This window comes from Ictalurus punctatus, chromosome 5 (genome assembly GCF_001660625.3).
Source record: "Ictalurus punctatus breed USDA103 chromosome 5, Coco_2.0, whole genome shotgun sequence".
In the NCBI taxonomy this organism is placed as follows: domain Eukaryota; kingdom Metazoa; phylum Chordata; class Actinopteri; order Siluriformes; family Ictaluridae; genus Ictalurus; species Ictalurus punctatus.
In genome coordinates, this window is record NC_030420.2 from 6,160,951 (window position 1) to 6,183,345 (window position 22,395).

General features: G+C 41.4%; 1 protein-coding gene across 3 annotated transcripts in view; it reads left to right on the forward strand.

The window, feature by feature from the left end:
* cabin1 (calcineurin binding protein 1) overlaps positions 1 to 22,395 on the forward strand; it is a 62,053-nt gene that overhangs the window by 524 nt on the left and 39,134 nt on the right. Inside the window, exons 2-31 of one of the 3 annotated variants that reach the window (XM_017468456.3) lie at positions 1,676 to 1,718; positions 1,805 to 1,900; positions 1,998 to 2,111; positions 2,200 to 2,334; positions 3,335 to 3,515; positions 3,730 to 3,859; positions 3,983 to 4,132; positions 4,381 to 4,847; positions 5,180 to 5,351; positions 6,003 to 6,133; positions 6,460 to 6,677; positions 6,824 to 6,896; positions 7,578 to 7,765; positions 7,964 to 8,101; positions 8,720 to 8,917; positions 8,997 to 9,239; positions 9,418 to 9,571; positions 10,166 to 10,278; positions 10,372 to 10,524; positions 13,002 to 13,208; positions 14,023 to 14,168; positions 14,379 to 14,640; positions 14,726 to 14,896; positions 15,259 to 15,348; positions 15,486 to 15,661; positions 16,980 to 17,200; positions 19,089 to 19,133; positions 19,213 to 19,284; positions 21,173 to 21,349; positions 21,904 to 22,253. In XM_017468456.3, coding sequence (XP_017323945.2) covers positions 1,716 to 1,718; positions 1,805 to 1,900; positions 1,998 to 2,111; positions 2,200 to 2,334; positions 3,335 to 3,515; positions 3,730 to 3,859; positions 3,983 to 4,132; positions 4,381 to 4,847; positions 5,180 to 5,351; positions 6,003 to 6,133; positions 6,460 to 6,677; positions 6,824 to 6,896; positions 7,578 to 7,765; positions 7,964 to 8,101; positions 8,720 to 8,917; positions 8,997 to 9,239; positions 9,418 to 9,571; positions 10,166 to 10,278; positions 10,372 to 10,524; positions 13,002 to 13,208; positions 14,023 to 14,168; positions 14,379 to 14,640; positions 14,726 to 14,896; positions 15,259 to 15,348; positions 15,486 to 15,661; positions 16,980 to 17,200; positions 19,089 to 19,133; positions 19,213 to 19,284; positions 21,173 to 21,349; positions 21,904 to 22,253 — 4,974 coding nt within the window. In that variant the 5' untranslated portion in view covers positions 1,676 to 1,715. Of the gene's footprint in view, positions 1 to 1,675; positions 1,719 to 1,804; positions 1,901 to 1,931; positions 2,112 to 2,199; positions 2,335 to 3,334; positions 3,516 to 3,729; positions 3,860 to 3,982; positions 4,133 to 4,380; positions 4,848 to 5,179; positions 5,352 to 6,002; positions 6,134 to 6,459; positions 6,678 to 6,823; positions 6,897 to 7,577; positions 7,766 to 7,963; positions 8,102 to 8,719; positions 8,918 to 8,996; positions 9,240 to 9,417; positions 9,572 to 10,165; positions 10,279 to 10,371; positions 10,525 to 13,001; positions 13,209 to 14,022; positions 14,169 to 14,378; positions 14,641 to 14,725; positions 14,897 to 15,258; positions 15,349 to 15,485; positions 15,662 to 16,979; positions 17,201 to 19,088; positions 19,134 to 19,212; positions 19,285 to 21,172; positions 21,350 to 21,903; positions 22,254 to 22,395 lie in introns of those variants that run through there. The other 2 variants (XM_053680135.1, XM_017468457.3) reach the window with 2 other exon arrangements.

Below are 22,395 nucleotides of genomic sequence, written 5' to 3' on the forward strand. Positions count from 1 at the left end.
GGTTAGTTTGTTGTCTATTTTATATATGCACACAGTTCTGGAGCAGACAGACAGCTAGATAGACAGACAGATCGAGAGAGAGAGGAGCATTGAGCAAATGAACAAAGTGCAGGTTGATTATGTAAACATATATACAGTAAATAAATCAATAGCGAGAATATGTGCAGTAGATAACAGTATGAATGGTAACTGACACTATATATAGTGATAATAGAAATTCTCTAATAGGAATACAAAAATATATTTAAGAGATATACACACTACCGGTCAAAAGTTTGGAGACACTCGACTGAAATGTTTCTCATGATCTTAAAAACCTTTTGATCTAAAGGTGTCTGATTAAATGTTTGAAATCTGTGTTAAAATATTAAATTATTTTGGATTTTTTTTGTATCACAACATAATTCCCATAGTTCAATTTGTGTTATTCCAGAGTTTTGACGACTTTATTATTATTATTATTCTAAAATGTGTGTGTGGGGGGAATAATAAAAATAAAGAATGAGTGTGTCTAAACTTTTGACCGGTAGTGTATATACAGATATAAAGATAACCTAGGATATACATTATGAATCTACACTTATGTATAGATAATACAGAATCTTCAGTATAGAATAGAGGTGCAGGATGATTACAGGCAGTAACATTTTTGTGGTCCAAGATTCAATACAGTTTTATTTATAGCATTTTTGACATTGTCAGAAATCAGCTTTGCAGATCTACATCACTAATGAGCATAACAAGGATGTTCAGAATCCTGGGATGAGCACAGGACTGTTTTTGAGATTACAGCAGCAGTACTATCCAAGGTGAAATGATCTCAGCTTCTTTATTAACATGTAATATAAGGAGCGTCTGAGATAACATTATAAGATATAGCTTAACAGCAACACCATGGGGAAAAGGAATTTTATTTATTTTTTGGTAGCGGGAATTAAAAGGTACTTTCCTGCAGTAAGAAAGTAAGCTTGAAGGAGGAAAAAAAAACTATGTTTAGTAACCTAGGAATGTATTGAATGCACCACTGTTTCACTGCTTTCATCATCTTCAGTAGCTGTTTTATTCTGGTCAGGGTTGCTGTGATTTAAATGACTGATTCGTTTATATTTTGAGAAATAGAACCAACTGTGCTCTTCACAAAATATTGCAGGCAGGTGAAAAAAAAAAAAAAAGAATAATTGATACTATTGATGAATAATTCATAGACTACGGACATAGTACCCAGAGGAAACCCCCGCAGCACGGGGAGAACATGCAAACTCCACACACAGGGCCATGGCGGGAATCGAACCCCCAACCCTGGAGGTATGAAGTGAACGTGCTAACCACTAAACCACCGGTCACCCTACCTCATACATGTGGGGAAAAAAAAAAAAGCAGATATTGACAATTCTAAGCATGTCAGAGATGTGTGTGTGCGTGTATTTTTATGTCTTGCTGGGGACCAAATGTTCCCACAAGCGTAGGAATGTAATTTGGCTGGTCTTCACATTGAAAACTGTTGTTTTTAGTTCTTCATCTTCTTCTTATTATTCATTAATGTATTTATTTTTGGTCAGCGTCTAGGGTTAATGCATGCAGTACTCCTACTGATTAGCTAGGTTTGGTTAGATGTTGTGTGTGGACAGGCGTCAGAAGCGCGCTAACCCCGCGGTGGTGTTTTGTGCTTTTACAGAACAGACAATGGTGTGATGTTCAACAACACATAAAAGAAGATGGTAAGATAGATTTTCTCTAAGCTAAAATGTGTGTCCCTACCTGTGATAAGCGCACTGTTGATTACGTAAGCTCTCTTCTTTCACAGATCCGGATCGCTGCTCTTAATGCAGCCTCTGAGACTGCAGATGAGCACGAGGATCACTTTAGAAGTGCAAAACCGAGTCAGACCAAGGAGGCTCAGGCGAGTCGGTTTATCCTTACTGTTATCTTGGTAATGATGCAGTCAGATGCGTTGGAGCCCTGTATTAATTCAGTCTTTCTGTCATGATGCGCCGCAGGAAGCAGAGGCGTTTGCGCTGTACCACAGAGCTCTCGACCTGCAGAAGCATGACAAGTTTGAGGAGTCGGCCAAAGCCTATCATGAGCTCCTGAAGACGCCGCTGCTTAAGGAGGTGCACATGCGCGCCTCAGCTTGTGAATTACACTTGGCTTTGAATAGGCTTTAACTACTGTATTTACTCGATTCTGTCTTTATCTCAGGCGGTGGCATCTGAAGATGAGAAGGTTGGGCTGAAGCACCCGGGACTGATGCTGAAATACTCCACTTATAAAAACCTGGCCAGCCTCGCTGTGCTCAGGGATGACCTGGATACAGCTACAGACTTCTACGTGGAGGTAAGAACTCATCACATTCATCACATTTATGAATGAGTCACATCTAGCCCCATGATGCAAGAAGCCTCCGCTTGGGCCAAAGAAATGCTGGTTCCTGTATCGAAGGGCTTAACTGATTTCCTCTACAGATAATAGACAGCCAGACTAATAAACAGACAGACAGACAGACAGGCTGTAGACAGATAAACAGAGAACAGAGAGACAGACAGATAGCTAAACAGAGACAGATAAAAAGATAGACGGATAAACAGAGAGATGGACAAACAGACAGATAAACCGAGACAGACAGATAGATAAACAGATAGGCAGAGAGACAGCATGAGAGATGGAGGAAGTGATGGATACTCATATGAAAAGGCAGCTTGTGTGAAACACATGCTATAACCATAACAACAGACCACTGCTTCTGCTTCTCCCTCCCACATCAGAATTTTCTTCATCATGCAACGATGGTGAGATGCTTAACGCTGCTCATTTGACCCGACATGTTAAGCTCCGTATACTTTGCTAACTATTGCGAAGGCAATATTTCAACCAGCACCCAAACAGAACGGTCTGGTGTTGTGGCTAGAATTTAATTTAAATCTAAATGAAAAATTCAACATTTTTATACTAAGAAAAGACCATTTTTGAGACAATGTTTAATTTAGCAGCCATCTGTGTGTCCATAAAACACGAAACTGGACGAACCATCGATGAGAATTAATCTTCTACTTCTCCTTGCAGGTGACCTGGTGTTGTTAATAGTTAGTTAGCAAACTAGGTAAAGTTAGCAAAGCCAGCCAACTGACAAAAAATATTAGTACCTTTAGGTGAATGTTTGTTAGTGAGAATAAACAACATGACATTTCCTTGATATGAGATTTACACATCAATCTGTTCGTATCCAGCTCGACAAATGAGGCCTGTTGTTAGCATCATGGCTACTTATAAAAGTAATTTCGATGAGTGTCTCAGAGTTGAGTTGCTGATGTATGTGGGTGTGTCGGTTTTTGTGCAGGCTGTCATGCTGGACTCCACAGATGTGAACATGTGGTATAAGCTGGGACAGGTGGCTCTGAGGAGAGTGAGCATCCCGCTGGCTCGTCATGCCTTCGAGGTGGGCCTGCGCTGTAACCCCGACCACTGGCCGTGCCTCGACAGCCTCATCACTGTCCTGTACACACTCAGTGACTACAGCTGTATGTACTCCCTGACAGTTTTTTTTTTCCCTTGTTGTTGTTTAGCTCGGTGTTTATACTCAAAACCTTGACTTATCTGTCTTATTTGTACTAATCTACTTTATTGTATCTCAAAGCACTGCTTATTTCTCCTAGTAAATATATTGGCGGTTTATTTGGCTTAATCGGTTGCTTTTAAAGAATAAATTGGTTGTCATTGGTGGCTGGTTGGCAGGCTGCCTGTACTACATCTGCAAGGCTCTGGAGAAAGATATAGGCTACACTAAAGGCTGGGTGCTGAAGGAGAAGATCTTCGAGGAGCAACCCTGCCTCAGACGAGACTCCATGAAGTTGTTCTCAAAACTGTACGTCCACGTGTTCCCTGGAGAGGCCTGATAATCACACAGATCTCCATATATAGAGAAATCTGACTGTAATTATGAGATTATGAGTTGCTGTGTATGTGTGTGTGTCCGTACTGTCTATAGCGATATGACCATGCACTACAGTGATGCAGATGAGCAGGAAGCTCACAGTATTGTAGAGGAGGCGTTGGAGCTAAGGAGACAGAGGCAGGCAAAACTGGCACCACCTCCTTTGCAAGACCTACAGCTGGTGGAGCCCATCAGACGCTTCACGTGAGTCACGCGTGTCAACTACTGAATAATAATGAACACCAGGCATATGTGGAAAAATATTCATTCAAGATTGAGACGCTGTGAAAGGCACACCACCAGTTGTTTTCTCCTGGTTATGGTCATGGTGGAACACAGAGGATGAGGAATGCATACTGGGCAGGATGCATAAAATGTTATTTATCCTGTTAGTGAAGCTTTTGTTATGGACATCTTAGTTTATTATATTATCACATTTTCTGTCACTGCAGTTGGAAGAGCGTAGGTGAGAGCTTCCTGGCCATGTACAAACACCAGAACGAGTGCCTGGTTCCACGACCCGACTTCGGTCGCCGAATTGACCTCACCATGTACCGCGATCCAGACTGCGTCCTCCAAACGCCATCAGACACCTCCCAAGCTCAGATAGCCCCAGCGACAGAGTCTCCCCATTTGTCCACCTCTGCTCCAGCACCCGAGCCTCTTCCTCCACCTCAGGCAGACTCCAGCAGCCCCAGTGCCAGCCAGTCCATGCCCTCCGAGTATCCTCTTCAATCACAGGCTCAAAGCAGCAGCAGCTCAGGACAGCTACAAGTGAGCCAGAGCTCCATGGAGGTTGGCACTGCTGCTACAAGCATTACTGCTGCTCCTGTTTTGAATGGTACTACTACTACTCCTACTCCTTCTAGTATTACTCCTGCTGCTGCTGCTACTGTTAATACTGCTGCACCCCTTGGTGGTGAGTAACATGCATTGAGTGCTCATTTATAGCGTGTTTATAAATGTGGGGTATCTGTTGCGTGTTCTGTATTGGACATTTTTACCTAAGGTTTTATGAAGGCAGACCATGTGTAAAATGCAGCCATATGGCACTGAAGCAAATCAATGAATGTTTTCTTTAAAATCGTTCCGTTTGTTTTAATACTTTTTGACAGATGTCGTCTTCAATAGTTATTAGTTATTGAGTAGTTATTAATTATATATCGTTTTCCTTTTCTTAATATTTTACGTTAATCGCCTACTAGAAATGCATGTTTTGAAGAGTTTTAACCGATAAAGATGTCCCTACAGTTCTCGCCTTGCCTCTGAACGATAAAGCGAAGAAGGTCACCAAGAGGAAGAGAACAATGGAGGACTGTGGAGAGATGGCCAAGAGAAGATCTGCACGTGTTCGCAACACCAAAAGCAAGAAGGAAGAAAAGATCGACTTCCAAGAGCTGCTGCTTAAATTTCTACCCCCACGGTACCAACATGCTTTTTTTAAGACTTATGTATGTTTACTGAAGGGTTCATCTTAATTATCTGTTATTAGTAGAGATCGACCGATAATCGGTTTTACCGATATTTTCCTAGATATTTTTCTGTAATCGGTTATCGGTTTTGTAATATCGGATCCACCGATAAATGGTTTTTGAGAATTGCGCACAGGAGCACTATTGCAGCATTAAATCTGAGGAAAGACGTGTGCGCAGGTAAAGTATACTTGTTTTAGCTTTAATTAATAAACTTTATTAATGCAAAAATTAGATGTGTTACATAAATGCTTGATATGTAGTTTAAGCAGCTTGGCGCTAAGAAAAAAAAACACTTTAGTAACAGTGCACTTTAATGTATGCACTCTTTCAGACTCCTCTATTTATTGGTGTATAAATAAAAGGGGTTTTGTAATCAAGGAGGAAGTGAAATGGACAAAATTGTTATAAATAAAACGTTTTGTTCAGTGGTGTTATTGTGTCAAAAGCAGAAGTAAAACAATAAGTAAATATCGGTTATCGGGCAAATAAACATGCAAATATCGGTTATACAAAATCAATATCGGTCGATCTCTGGTTATTAGTTAAAATTGTTGTGGATGCATGTGTGATCTAGAGTATATGTGTATCTCTATAAAAAGGTTGAAGAAGTTTGATGAGGACGAGGAAAGCTTCAGTAACATGGACACACAGTGTGAGGCGAAACCCAGCTCCAAACTTAACCAGGGCACCGGGTCGACCCTCTCTGACTACATCAGCTCAGCAGAGAAAGGTAGAGAGTCAGATCTGTTCTCATTCTCAATGTTTCTGTCTATCTCTTTATACATACCCAGAGCAGTAGCTGACGGAAACACACGATAGAAAAAGGTTCGTAAACGTTCAAACGTAAGCATGCGTACTGTGAATGAAAGACGATCGGTCTCTACGAATTTATGTACCGATGCATAAATGATCTTGTCAACCTCCATTGACCTGAATGTTATGTTATGTTATAGGTCAAAACTCTAGTATTTTGCTTTTTACTCTCTTTATGCCACTTCATCTCAGCTTGTAGTGACTTTTGTCTTGCAGAGTTAATGTTTGGGTGTTGTTTCACAGAGCATGAGGAAGTGCACTCCTTCCTGCTAGCTAACATGGAGAACGGCGGCATCCTGGAACTCCTCATGCGCTATTTAAAGGCAATAGGGCAGAAGTTTCTGGAAGAGTGGCCCCCCGGCTTGAGCGGAGTGGTGACTGAGATCTACAACTGCTGGAGGCGACATAGTGCGGGCCTGCCCAATCCACTGCTCAGAGACTCCAACAACCAGCACATCAAGGTGAGAGAGACAAATTAGAGATTAGCCAGAGACAAATGCCAGAGATTAGCCAGAGACAAATGATCACTTATTTTTTAAAAATGTGTTTATTTATTTGTGGGTTTGTACACCTTCATGTAGGACTGTTATTTTTGTTTGTGTCGTAGGAGATGATGATGATGAGTTTGTCCTGTATGGAAATGCAGTTGGAGCAGTGGGTCCTTTCTAAGGGAAAGAACAGTAAGATCATACAGCTCACACCTCCATCCACACAATAACCAGTCTCACTAGGGTGGGTGTTTTTATTAAGTCCATCAGAGAAGTTTCTTACTGGAATACTACTCAAATGTTTATAATGCACAAAAAAAGTCCACATTTAAATTTGTAAGATCGATCGTATTTTCAAGATTTACTTGCCAGTCTGAAAATGCATGTCGGTTACGGTATCATTTATTTTCCCATTTTAAATGATGTATGAATCTTCTAATTAAGCAAGAACACAATCAGATAACATGAGACACTTCACTTAACTGTGGACAAATCTTAAATGTGGTTCTTTTGGTGCATTACATAGGTCGTACCCTACTGAGCATATTTAGGTAGCCATTTGAATTGGAACCATTGAATCGTAACCATTTGTGATTCGATCTGCTTGTTGGAGGTTTCACGTAGATCAGATGTGAACAGGGCCTAGGACAGGGTGGAGTGACGTGGCCCATTGCCAAGCGTTACTGTTACCACCTCAACCTTGTTTTTCTATAACAGCACCTCTCTTTTTATTCTTTTTATACAACAGCAGTTTTCCACAGATTATCTTTATTATAAATTAAAGAACGATGTTGTTATAGATAATTAATCAACGCTTTCCAAACAATCAGAATGGAGAATTCAACAGATCTGTGGTTTACATTGTCTGATCAGCGTCTCAGAGGAGGAACGTGTCCGGGCACGGGGGCGATCACGGCGTGCTGGACAGCCAGGAGAGCCACTTCCTGACTGATCTGTACATGCTGATCATGGCCTCCTCTCAGGCAGATGTGTTTGAGCGAGACTGGCTGTCCTTCGCTGTCAGAGTGCACTGGCTTAAAGCTCGGCACCTCGCTTTTCAGGTAACCGATACAAAAGTGTTCCTGATGCCTGGCTTTGTTCTTCTTGGTTCCTTTATTAGTTCACCTGCATCGTAGTTTTCGGTATTGCGTTGACTGTGTGAGCTTTATTTCAAAATTTAAATTTAATCTGTGAATGCTTAGACGTAGACAGAATAAGCCTAGTGCATTATATTCCTTACACTTCTGTTGCACTTGTAGGGTGACATGGAGGAGGCACTGGAGCGTTACGATGTGTGTGTAGGGCTACTGAAGAGCCAGCCTCACGTCAGTGATGGAGACAAACTCTCCATCCACATGCCAAATCTTTGTGTGGATTCAGCCGTTTCTGTAGAGGAGGTACTGTGTTTGTTTGTGTGTGAATATATAAATATATAAATGAATGTGTGTGTGTGTGTGTGTTCCCTCTATGAATGTGGCACCCTTGGTAAATATGAGCAATAAAGTCAATGCATACCCTCTATACCCCTGTGAAACTGGAAGTCATGGTCGAACAATTTCCTGTTCATAGTCACCCAGGTGTACTAAAAAAAAAAAAGAGAGAGTAAAATATCAATGGGAATATACGTCAAATATATTTTTCTCATGAATTCACAGGGGTGCCAATAATTGTTGAACACCTATATTCAACAAAGATTTTTTTTGATAAACTTATGTTGTGTTTGCAATTGTTTGATATCCATGAGAGCAGAGTATTATTGTGAATTTGTTTTAACAAAAGATCAAAAGTTTAAACTATAAATACAATTTTTCACAACCTCCTTTACCAAGGGTGCCAATATTATTTTTTACACCTATTTGCACTTAAGCATAGCAGATGGCCAGCTTATCCATTAAATCATGGGCATATTTGCTTTAGTAAAAACACAAAGGTGCACTGTTTACTGCAGCTCATGATGTATGAGGTATGCCTGCAGATTTTTTTTCTTTATATTGAAATGTTTTGTCTGTGTTTAGATTGAGAAGAGGCTGAAGTCTCTGGAGAGGTGCCAGTCACTGGAGGAGATTCAGAGGCTGTTTGAGACCGGCGACTACCAGTCTGTGGTGAGATTACTTCAACCCACTCTAAGCTACGGGCCCAGCTCAGCACGGCCTAAGCCATTGGAGTACATCAGCTCAGCTCCTGAAAGACCAGCACAGCTGCTGCTGCTTCAGGTGATACACACATACTCAAACATTTATACACAGCTAGCTCTCTGTTCAAATACTCACTTCACTCTCTCATATACCAAAGGGTTCCTTGCTTCGCATGAAGGATTATGCTCAGTGTCTGGAGAGTACTGAGGTGGCGCTGAATGAGGCCATGCAGCACATAAACGCCATGTTTCCCAGCAGCCCCTCTGCTAAGGAGGAGTGGGTAGCCACAGTGACGGCCATGCTGCGGGGAGTCGAACAGTGCATCACAGAACAGCCGTGCCTTCTCACCAGCACAACAGGGACCACCAACCTGCCTCGCCTTGCCAACAACCTCATACAGGTGTGTGTGGGGGAAAATTTTTTAGCATGTGCCATCACTGTCTGATAATTCTTAATAGGGCTGAAATGATTTTTTGATTATATTTATTTGATAACTCTAAGAGCATGCCTGTGTATACTGGGTTTAACTGAAAGACTGTAAAATAGGGTGTGTGTGTGTCTGTCTGTTCTCTCTGTAGCTAATAGCCTGCAGCATGGTGTTGCCTGACGACCCTAAGGAGCCTCACTTCTCGTCCATGCTGCCATGGATCCTGCTCTACCACCTGCTCAAGCCGGGCGAGGCCGAGCTTGACTGCACACTCCGCCAGCACCAAGCTGATGATGACGACGATGGTATATTCCACAAATCACACCACTAGGGGAAATATCATCACATAATTGCAACCAATTAATTTCTTTCATTAGAAAACTGACATTTACAAAAAAAAAAAATTTTTAATGAATGACTTGGAGCGAAATATTCTGAAAAGTAGCCGATAAGTGTCCAGTGTAGGTGGGAACTCCTTTAATACTGTTTAAAAAGCATCTCTGGGAAATTCCTCAAGAAATCGGTTGAGAAAATGCAAATAATACATTTCTGGAAATTCTAGGCAAAAGGGGCATCTACTTTGAAGAAGCTTAAATACTAAATTATTTTGATTTATTTTGGATTTTTTTATCACAACATAATTCCTATAGTTCCATTTGTGTTTTTCCAGAGTTTTGAGGACTTTATTATTATTATTATTATTATTATTATTATTCTAAAATGTGGGGGGAAAATAAAGAATGAGTGTGTCAAAACTTTTGAATGGTAGTGTTTGTAGCCATTGCAACTGCATTCAACAAAGCACAGCCATGCAGAGTGCACATGGCACCGATAAGGAAGGAAAAACATTGCTGTTTCCATAGCACTGTGATAGGGATTGGTATGCGTTTCTTCTCTAGATGACGACAATCCCCTGTTGCCCTCGTCTCTGATGTTGTTAAACACCGCGCACAAGTACCTAGGCCGCCGCTCCTGGTGCTGCAACTCGGACGGCGCTCTGCTCAAGTTTTTTGTGAGTCTGAAGACAGTGATAACTTTTTCTGAATATCACCACATACCTTCTACTCCCAGCTTAATAAACGGTTTAACTGTTTGTGCGCCGCAGGTGCGTGTACTGCAGCAGAAGCTAGCTGAAGCAGATGCACTGCCTTATAAGGAGGACCTGGAGACAGCGCTGGAGCAGTGCTTCTACTGCCTGTACGGCTACCCAAGCAAGAAGAGCAAAGCACGCTATCTGGAGGAGCACTCTGCACCACAGGTAGTCTCCCAGTTCCGTTTCAGTTTTGTGTGCATCGGCCTGGGAAAACCTGTAGGAAGACTCTGTGATTACTAACATGCCTATAACATGTTGAGACCTAGTGTAACAACCTATAAATATCTTTCACCAGAATGACATTAATTAAAGTACACATCTTGGCTCTTACATTCAATCTAGATCAGCACATTCATTTACTACACTGTATTAAAGTAAGTATTAGCAAACGGTACAGCTGGGTTTGTCTGTTTAGTCAGGCATAAAGCCCGAAAGATATGAGTGCAAGAAGATTTTCACCCCATTTTCCATAGAATTTTTATTTATTTTTTATTTATTTATTTTTTAAATATAAAATGTGCTTCTGAAAGACTTTGGTAAGTATAAAAATATTTCTAATTATTATTCCATAAGTCAAGAACATAAAGTCTCCTGCAACCCCCAGTGTGCTACTTCCAGGTACAGTTGTATGCCTATAATCAGAGTATGATAGCTGTAGGAACAGAATGCGTCAAAGGCATCAGAGATTGACCGATTATTGGTTTTACTGATATTTTTCCCGATATTTAAGCATTTTTCCATAATCAGATATCAGTTTTATAATATCGGCTCCACCGGTAAATGGCCATCTTGTGGCCGTTTTGAGAATTGTGTGCAGGGCTGCCATTGCAGCACTGAATCTAAGGAGAGAAGAGTCAACAACGTGTGCACAGGTAAAGTTTACTTGTTTTGCTTTAATTAATAAACTTTATTTAACATAACAGCCATTAATGTACAAATTAGATGTGTTACATAAATGTAGTTTAACTCTTTTTACCAGTACCCAAAAAATGTAACTCGCTCCTGTTTTGTTAAGTCGTTTTCCATTCCGCCGGCGGAATGTACTGGTTAAAAGCAGCTTGGCGGTAAGAAATAGAGACAGACTCATGGAGGCACGCAATAGGTTTACCTCATCAAAGCTTTTATTGAAAAAAAGACACTTTAGTTACAGTACTTTTTATTTTTTGCACTCTTTCAACCCCCTCTATTTATTGGTGTATAAATATGTTGTTTTGTATGCAAGGAGGAAGTGAAATTGCCAAAATTGTTATGTAAAAAAACAACAACTATTTGTTCAGTTCAGTGTTATCACTTTGTCAAAAACAGAAGTAAAACAATAAATAAATATCGGTTCTGCATATCAGTTATCGGGCAAATAAACATGCAACTAATCGTATCGCATCGGTTATAAAAAAATCAATATTGGTCAATCTCTAATAGGCACGCACACAAAAACGCCTTTACAGCCAAAGAAGGTAGTTGAAAAACCGTTATAAAGCCCGTTCCAAAGGTACATGGTCTCATTTGCCCGTACATTTGACTGTAGCTCTTTGCTCTACAGTGGCTTTGATTGCTCTGTGTTTTGACTCAGCATCTCCCGCTTGAGTTCCAGCCCCCCCCTCTCACTCTCTCTCTCTCTCTCTCTCTCTCTCTCTCTCTCTCTCTCTCTCTCTCTCACTCTCCCCGCTTGATTACCTTCTCCCCTTGGCTCCTTTGTGAGCTTTGTTACTTAATGAGTTTACAAGTGTTTTCCCAGAGCTAATTAGGCAGCTGGGTGGCATGAGGTCTGCAGCAGGCTGACTCTGCACTAATCAAGCGATTGATTCTCTTGTTGCCACATACATACACACCCTCGCTATTCACTGCTCTTCTTCGAGGGGAATGCCCTGCATGCATTCAGTAACAGGAGCAACGGAGCACAACTCGACTGTTTTCTGACTCGTAGCATAAACGTTTTGCAATTAAAATGGTGAGGAATGACAAGTATCTGAAGATTCGCAGTCCTTTTAACTTTCTCTTACATGACAGTTCATTAGTAAATAAAAAAAATCGGAATTGTCAGCAAATTGCTGTGATATAAGAGGAATAAAACACTTTGGCGCATGCTGTTATTGGAAAATAATCAACTCCAGGCTCTCAAACTTTCTCTATTACAGTATATCCGGCTTATTTTGCTAAGATTACAACTTGAGAAGAGGGCATGGGGAGACATCCAAAAAAACCCAGCAGATATTGCCATCTTCTGTTCTCTGATAGTTTAATAATTCCGTATTTTGTCACTGCATAGTCTTGATTATGTGTAATGTAATGAAACCCACTGCCATCGTATCTTCATTATTATTCCCTTGTGGTAGCAAAGCACTCGCCATCAGACACTAATCCTCCCCATCACAATTTACAGTGCCGTGCATAAGTATTCACCAACCTTGAACTAGTCTACATGAAGTCTTACAAACTGAAATGTACTTGATTGGGATTGAAATAGGATTTTTAATATTTGATTTCTGCAGTACAGCGTGATTTAAAAAATGTACATACATAATTATGACATACAACACTGTGACACTGGAAAGTGTTCCTTCAGTGGTGAAGAAGGAAAAGTGTGAAAATGCTTAGTGAGGCATGTACTTTATACGGCTTCTCTCTTTGCTCGTCTCTGTCAGGTGGAGCTGCTGTGGGGCGACGCTCTCTTCATGTTTGAATACTTCAAGCCGAAGACCCTGCCAGAGTTTGACAGCTACAAGACGAGCACGGTGTCTGCGGATCTAGCCAACCTGCTGAAGAGGCTTTCCGGAATCATCCCTTGCTCCGACGAGCCTATGCTCTCCATGGACCAAGTATCAGCCTACATAGAGGGAGGAGCACTCAAGGTCTGAATCCATAACCATTCTTTTAGTCCTGTTTGGACCCCTGAATCTGCCTCCTCAGCCTCCACTAATGTGCTTTTTTCTTTAGTAGTTGTGCATTATATCTGCGTCGGTTTAAAGACTCAAGAATGCAGTTTCATAGTGTAGTGACTTGATGAGAACATAGAAACTGTTAGACAGTATTAAAGCAAGACGGCTAGCTAATGCCACCTAGTCAATGCATAGATGTCGAATGACTGAAATTTCAGCAATAAGTTCAGAAACATTTTGAAATGACTGTATTCACAGCGCGAGTTGTAAATGTAAGTAATTTGACAGCGCAAATGACATTAATGGACTTTGTAGATTTTACCTCATTTTCTTTCTGTCTCTAATTACATAATTGCATAGTTAATCATTTATATGGAGCCTGACAATGTAATGAAATTTTAATAAGTTAAGTCAAGTTCATAGCTAGTAATAACCATTGATGGTTCAGATGTTTATTGCTTTACAGGACCGGATATAATATCATGTCTCCTGCTACAGATCAACTAAATGCTTGAGGAAAACTCTAGCAATCAAGCCAAGCATAGGTTAAAATGCTAACCATAACTTATCTTTAACACTCAAGCAACAGTTAAAATAAGAAATTGGCAGGAGGAGGTAGCTCTTTTGTATTATTAGTATACTTAAACATTGTATTTTCACCTTGTTTATAGGTTTAATTTTGAATTTCTCTGCATGCCATTTGTCACACCCAAACCAAAAAAAGACATAGTTGATCTTGATATACAACATGTAATCAAATATATATGCCTTTTGTGTGCTTATCCAGGCACCATCACTCCCAGATGGAACCCCTCCAGCGCCCCCTCTGGTCAATGAGCTGTACTACCTGTTGGCTGACTACCACTTTAAGAACAAAGAGCAGGCCAAAGCCATTAAATTTTACATGCACGACATCTGCGTGTGCCCCAACAGGTCAGTCCTGAGTGTTGTTTGACAATGTTTTTCTTAATTTTTTTTTTTTATTTTTTTTTTTACATATTTGAAAAGGGATAAATTTTCATATTTATATTTGAAATCCTTTTCCTTGTGTCAGTCCTGCGATTCCATTCATGTTTCATGTCATGAAATCCTATTAAGTTTCATGTCATCCCAGAATCACAAGTGTTGTAATTATCATCCCAGGTTCGACTCCTGGGCCGGGATGGCTTTGGCCCGGGCCACTCGCATCCAGGACAAGCTGAACTCGAACGAGCTAAAGAGCGACGGGCCTGTATGGAAGCACTCGCTCGCTGTGCTGACGTGCTTTAAGCGGGCACTGGAGATTGACCGCTCCAACCTGAGCCTGTGGATCGAGTACGGCAACATGTCCTACGCCCTGCACTCCTTCGCCTCCAGGCAGCTCAAGCAGTGGCGGAACGAGATGCCGCCGGATCTAACCAAATTGGTGCGTATAGCGGCGAACGCATTACCTCCAGTGTAAGCATAACTGTGCGATTAGGCTGTAGAATAACTACTGTGTGTGTGTGCAGATGGAGGAGCGTAAAGATTCGATGCTGGAGACGGCATGCAAGTGCTTCCAGAGTGCGTCCACATGCGGAGGAGACTGTAATGAGGAAGAGTGGCTGATACACTACATGCTGGGCAAGATCTCCGAAAAGCGCAAGTTATTGCCGAAAGAGTATTTACGGCTCTACAAACAGGTGAACAACGGATCCTGTTCAACACAGCATAGAGGGTGTAGTACCCTACTGAAAGCGTAGCTCATTAAAAGTTGGGCAAAAATTCCCTGTGCACCCCAAATTAAACGGATCAGTTATGTTTTGTGCCTATACCAGGCTAATATAGCTAATACAGCACTGCTATCATTTCTAACAAGAAAATCCTAGCATGCAGAGAGTATTTGGTATAAATTATTCCATTAACCATTTTGTAGATGTACAATAGACAACGTTTCCCATTGACTTTGCAATTTGTAATACCTGATAATTGATAACAGTTGTGATTTACAGTATTTTCTATGTGATTGTATATAATTGCATGTTCTTTCTTCCTTCCCCACCAGTCTGCTCATTTTCTTCATGAGGAAGCTGCCAGGTATCCCCGAAAAATCCACTACCACAGCCCACCTGATCTGGCCATGGAGGCGCTAGAAGTAAGCCAAGTCGTGAACTAAAGCATGAGGCTCTTTTTCTTTCTCTCTTTCTTTTTTTAAATTATTTTTATTTTTATGTTAATCCTTTGGAAAACATTTTAATTCGTGTCTCTTGTCTGTCTCCTCCATCATCACAGCTGTTCTTCCGTACGTCTGCCACTATTCTGAAGCTGTTAGAGGAAGAAAGCGGCAAGGAAGAATCCGAGCCGAAGGACCATCTGGACTACGAGCTTTTCTTTAACATGCTCGCTGAAGCTGCGGTCGGCCCTTTTGCTCGCGGAGAGGAGAAGAGCATGCCTAAAACAAGCGACAAGTACGTCAGCAATTCGTTCCAGCCCTATTTATGTTGGTGCCAGTCGATGTACGAGATATTTTTTTAACGGCGGTACTACTGCAGAACTCTAAACTAAGCATGATTAAATAAAAGATCACTAACTACATTACAATATTACTGATATTTATCAGACAATCTGTCATGATTTGAGAATATTTTCATGTACTTTTATTTTTTATTGTTACTGCAGATTTATTTATTTATTTATTTATTTTGGGTGATCTGCGAGTATGACTAATGCATCAATGCTCTAATGCTTACCTACATTACCTCAAGCCCTAATTTGTTCAGTTGCAACCAGCCAAATTCAAAGTGAAGGCCAATATATCCACTGGCTCTCTCACTGACTGAAAACTCGGGTGATAGATTGAGTTTTGCTTGCCATATTTGCACCAGGTGAATCATTTTCAGTGTGTGGAATAGACTCCAGATCTTTTTTTTTTCCCCCTCTCGTTCCAACACCTTATGGCGGTTTTCCATCACACGGTACGGTTCGACTCGGCTCACTTTTTGTGGGCTTTCCACTGTGGATAGAACCTGGTGTTTTTTTGTACCATCTCAATCGAGGTTCCACGCGAACCGAGCCAATACTAAATGTGAGTCGCACACTGAGGAAGGAGTAAGGATTCTCCTTAACGAGTGGTTCTGTATTGTGTACGAATAAATGTGTCATTTAATACATACTTTGCGCATGGTAATATTCTGTTAATTGAAAATGTTCGTAAGGTTTCTGTCTTAGATTTTTACGTCTCGCTTGTTACTGATTTCCAAACAGGCGTGTATCGCAGTCACTCCTGTCATAGATGAATCTAACTTCGTCATATCGAGCACTACGTAGGTTCTAGAGCGCCGTTATTTTACATCCTTAATAGGGTCTGTGTTCAGTGAACAGGAAAGGCGTTTGGAATATGGCCTGACCGTGTACAGGGCTTCGATAATACAGCATTATTCCTGCGTGAAGGTGAGTGGAAGATGGCACCCACGCTGAGGCGGTGCTAAACTGCAGTGGAAAAGCAAGCTCAGAAAAGTAAAGCGAGTTCAGTCGAGCCGTACCGTGCAGTGGAAAAGTGGCTGATTGGCTGAATGTTTTTTGTGACTGATATTAAAAAAAAAAAAAAAAAAAAAAGAAGCAAGCATTAACATTTAAAATAAAAAATAGCATCACATGCTTAAAAAAAATCTTGATCAAGTTTTGAGCTGCTTAAAGACTCCGACTCCTGTTCGCCTTGTACTAACAGAGTCCGATCATGGAAGTGGATAATGCTAGGAGTGTTTTAATATTTATTTTTTTCCTCAGGGAAAAACCCCCTTCTATGAATGATGAAGACTCTCACTCCTCCTCAGCGGTGACGGCATTGGCGGCAGCAAACTCTACGGCGACAGCCGTGCCCATGGTGACATCCTTGCACAACGACGGCGCGGCAGGTGTGACTTCCCCCCCGTGCGCGGTCACTCCGCTCGACCACGATTACGCCAAACGTAAAAAGCTGCAGCAGAGGCAGGGGCAGCCGCAGGACGGTACAGTACACCTGGCCTGGAGTTTATTCTCACTCACACACTCACTAATCACAATTACGGCGGCTAATCCTCACTTGGGGGTTTGGCCAGTGGGCTCGGGTTTATAACAATGACTCCTCCCACCCCTGCTCTTACCATCCGCACGCTGAGGATCATGGGAACATGAGCGACAAAGCCGGCAGGGTCCACCATACAGATTGGTTACTGAAGCGAAAGTAAGGTGTGTGTTGTTAGTGATAGTCAGTAAACTAGATGAGGGAGAGTAAGAGGACGAGTGAGGCTCAGTTGGAGAGAACGGGCCATGTTTATCAAACTGGATATGACCTAATTTATTTATAAATCGTTCACAGAAGCATTTTCACAGGTGATTTGGTATTCGTGAGAATCCGGTTAGTTCAGAAAAACATTCATAACCATCCAACACAAGCAAGTCTGTCTTAGCTCTTCGCAGACTGTCCATACAACAAGATTTGGGAGGAAACCTAAACTTTCATTTTTCTCGGATGCTTTAAGATGCATAAAAGGAGCACACATAGTTATCAGTAATTGTATGCTAACCCTATTGTCTAAATTCTCTAAATGCACCATGATGTACACAGTACACTCTGTTTACCCCTTTATTGGATAGCTGGAAAAAAAATAGAGAGAAAAGCTAGAAAAAACAGAGAGTAAACTTTTTATTCAGTTTTTAGCATTTTTAGGTTACCATTTTAATCTGAGTATTTATTCAGATTCCCCCATGACAGGCTTGACCCAGTTACTGGGACTGATTGGAACTCCGTGAGCCTGTCTCTTTGGAATGCTTTATTCATGTTTGAGACTGAAAAACAGATCTGGAAGCTTGTAAGTAGCACTTCTGATTTAACGCATAGCCTCAAATGATTTGCTTTACTTTCACGCATTCAGCATTTAGACAGATTGAATAGGACCCTTGTGCATTTAATCCCCTCTTTTCGGTTCTTGAGGCAGGTGAGAACGTAGCAGTAGTGCGCGGATGCGGGCCAAAACAACCGAATCGAGAACATCAGATTGAGGTGGTCTCGGTCTGCTTCCAAACAAACTCTAGTACAGTTCAATTCCATTAAGAAAGCTATTCAACTCTGAATTGACTCAACTGCGGGAAGTGATTCGGACATGCTGTAGATGCGAGCTGCTAAAGTGAGCCAAAGGACAAAACTTTAGTGGGAAATGTCCTCAGCATGATTGGAATGCTGAACTGAGCATTAACAATTAGTGTTAATAATTACAGTCCGGGGGAAATTACCACCATATTATTTTGGTGTCCTGAGCCCTATTCACAGAGTCTCAGGGGTTTTTTGAAATATTAAGTTCATGTATATTAGGGAGGGGAAAACTTCAATGACACCAGTCCAAGTAAGTTTAGGGATTTGCGCTGTAAAAGTGTGGCCCCTGCAACCTTGTCCCCATGTTCCCATTCTTTCCTGCAGCCTACTCAGGCTCCCTTCCTCCCTGCTGCCTACCTGCCTGCTCCCTCTCTGCCTGCCTCTGGCCTGCTTCGCACCTGCTGCTGCTTAATCAATGCATGATGGGATGAGGAATTCGCACTCTGGTCTATAAAGGAAACATTTCCATAACATCCCAAAATGCACTCTGCTCGGCTGTATGTGCTAAATGACAGCTTTGTTGTTGTTTTTTTGTTGTTTTTTGTTTTTTTTCTTTCTGTGGCTCACTTGCACTGGGAAGGAGGTCGAAAAAATTTTTATATATACATGTCTATGTTTGGGTTCAGAAATGGTTGCCAATTGCTGGTTTTTGGGTTTTGAACTGTACTGGGCTCACCACTGTATTGATTCTTCATAAGTAAATTGGCTTGAGTACTTCTGGTGTTTCAGATGCAAATCTAAAAAAACCAAACCTTTTTCTTCAGCCCTGTACAGGAATAAAACACGTCAGATCTCACACCTACCCTCAGGTAAAGCCGAAACTCTGAATTCTCCGAGATTAGATCTTTTTTTTTTTGATGTTTTCTAAAGCCATGGTCTCCTCCGCAGCAAACCTCCCTCACGACCACGATTACTGCGGGTCTGGGTGTGCACCTTCTTTGCGAGCGGGACCTGCGTATGGTATAAACTACAGACACCTCCCTCCAGTCCAAAAGCCCTAACTAAACTTGGCTCTCTTTAGGGCTGTGGCAGAAGAACCACCGTCCAAAGTTTTACTTCCATCCATTCATCCAATGAGTGGCAGCTTGTCACTTAACATGTAGTCACTTCCTGACTGACCTAAAAAACTATCCAACAAATAGTGCACTTAATAAGTAGACATTATTTGAATTATATGACCGCTTTTTGGATTTTGGATATTTCATTTTTAATCGACTCTCTCTGATCCAGCTTGCTGAAAGGAAAACTCCACCCTAAAACACATTGATTCTGGTGCTAATTTGGTGGTCATTAATACTCCGAGACATTAGTGGTCACAGGGTGTAGTGTTTAGCGCAGTGACAGTGGTGTTTAAGAGCAAAAGCTTCTTTTCTAGAAGAAAACGTACCATTTTGCAGTGAGATTCAATGTAATATAAATGAGAAAGCTAACAAGGAAGAAGTGGAGACATTCGCGCAAACCTCAGACTCGTTGTTCCACACTATATGACGTAGTTGCACCGAGCTACGGCAGAGACTCGACCCGCATAGTTAGTGATCTCCCAAATGACGAGTATGATGCTGTTGATGACAGTAATAGCATGAAAGTTTGGAAGCTTTGGAAGCTTTGGAAGCTGATCTGTTTGAGCAGAGTGTACAGATGAGGAAGTGAGAGAGCTGGACAGACTGAAGTACTAAAGCGCCTCTAGAGATGAATTCCCATTGGCAGCACTATCAACAAGTTGTCGAATGACTTTGTCAGTAATGTAGGAACATGTCGTTTAAACTAAAAAAAAATTCAACTCAGATTTTTATTAAATAAATCTTGGATTAAATAAATCCATTAAATAACTAAACCCTACAGTCCTTCTAATAGTGCACTACTTGTTGGTTTTGTATTGAGTAGTTATCATATCATCACCTCATCAGATATTAGATGAAATGTGAAGTGGGTTCTCTGCCACTGCTCTACTGTCTGTCTTGATCAATACTCTACTAAACAACATTTTAGTATTCAGTAGCTGTTTTCTGCTTCACTGTATGACTGCAGTTGGTGTGTGTGTGTGTGTGTATGTGTGTGTGTGTGTGTGTGTGTGTTCACACTGACCAATCAAACTGGAATATTGACTGTTCTGTTTCACCAGTCACTCAAAAAAAAAAAAAAAAAAAAAAAAAAACCCAGTCACTTCAGCGCCATGTTTTTGTTTTGTTTTAGATTTTTGCTGGTTTTGTTGTTTTGATTTGTTTTGTTTTGTTTTTTTGTCCTACCCCATGCTGAGTTAGCCAGTACATTGAAATTCTGAACTAAAATGTTTGGTATCACTGCTGCCAGCGCACACCCTCCAGATCCAGTTGCTGACTCTCTCACCTTCTCAGCATGTGAAAGCGCTTTCCTGAACCTTTTATTTAGAGGAAAATAAAACAGTTGTTTGTTTTTTTTTGTTTTGTTTTTTTTTGTTTTGTTTTTTTTTAGTGGAAAAAGGGAAGCGGCACACTTCATGTGAGAGACCAGCAAATCCTTCCATGCTTCGTGAAGACACTGTGATCACGCTCATAACACCGATTCCGGCATTACATTCTAATCCAAGATTCAATTCACATGAATGCAGTTTATCAGCATGGCTTTCTGGGACCTAGATTAAGTCTATCCCTGAAATTAAATTTTAATTTCATCCAGACTTGGGAGAATCTTGGGTGTTAAATTGTGGGTTCTTATTTAAAACAGTGCAATGGCACTTCTCTTTGATTGCTCTTGGATTGAACTTTAAAGTAGACCTTATGGTCTGTGTGTGTATGTGTGTGTATGTGTGTGTATGTGTGTGTATGTGTGTGTGTGTGTGTGTGTGTGTGCGTGTGCGTGCCATCATCAGAGCAAAGTCAGGACAGCGTGGCGGTGTTATCAGACTCCAGCTCCCTGCAGGATGTGTTCTTGGACCCCACCAGCTCACAGGACAGCACCCACAAGCTGGATTCTGGGAAATGTCAGCCATTTTCTGAAGATACAAATATGCTTATAAAAGACAAAGCAGCTGCAGTGGAAGAACCAGGTAGTGCCTTTATAGTGTTCCTTTAGATATATATTGAGGCTGACAACGATACACACCGTGTCTCAGATCGGGTATGTTTTTAAGTCTTTTCAGCATTCACTATACAGTTGGACCTGACCGTCTGAACGCACTTTTTTTTCATCAGTTTTTGATAGAAATAACCAAAAATCAAATACACGTGAAAATATTCACCTAATATGGCAAGGGTGGACTAATCATAAAAGCAACAAAATGAACACTGGTTGGCTAGAAAAGGTCCATGGGGTGGAGTTCTTACTTGGGAGGAGTCGAGGGATCGGGTTAGAGTTGGGCTTGGGGGGGGGGGGGTGTAAAAAGATACCCCTAAAGTTTGAATGAGATATGAGGTTAAAATTATTTAAATAAATGATGTGCAGACAGTACGACACAGTTGATGACTTAGTTTTAGATAATTATTTATTTAGATTATTACGAATACTTCATAATGTATTCGCATTTGAATATCATATTTTAATAATCGTATAAAGGAGCTTCTTATTAATGGACTCTTTTTGTGGCTTGTTCACATTTCACAGAGGAGAAGCACATGGACGTCAGCTCCACTACGCACTCCCAGGAGTCCTCGGACACCACTCTGTCCGTCGTCACTTCTCCCGAGATGTCCGTCCCCAAACCCCCTGCCCTGGACACGCCAACCCAGGCAGCAGCCGCCCTGCTGCGCTCTGCCCCTCGCCGGCCCGAGCCGCTCACGCCACCCGAGCTACTGGAGGTGCCCAGGTGTCTGCCGACAGGCCGGGTGGATCAGAGGAACGTGCTAGTAGAGATGTGTGTGAGAGCGCTGTTTCTGTGCCTCAACCGCTTCCCCCAGCACTACAAGAGCCTGTACAGACTTGCTCACCTGTACGCCTGCAGCAAGACGCACAAGGTGAGACACACACAGTATAAAAAGAGGCTGTTTTTACTGACACACCTATAAAACATTTCACTCTACAAGGTGGTACACTGAAAAGCTAGAAGAGAGGTTCCTGGAAAACAATACAAAACAAAACTGAAAGTGACTAAACAAA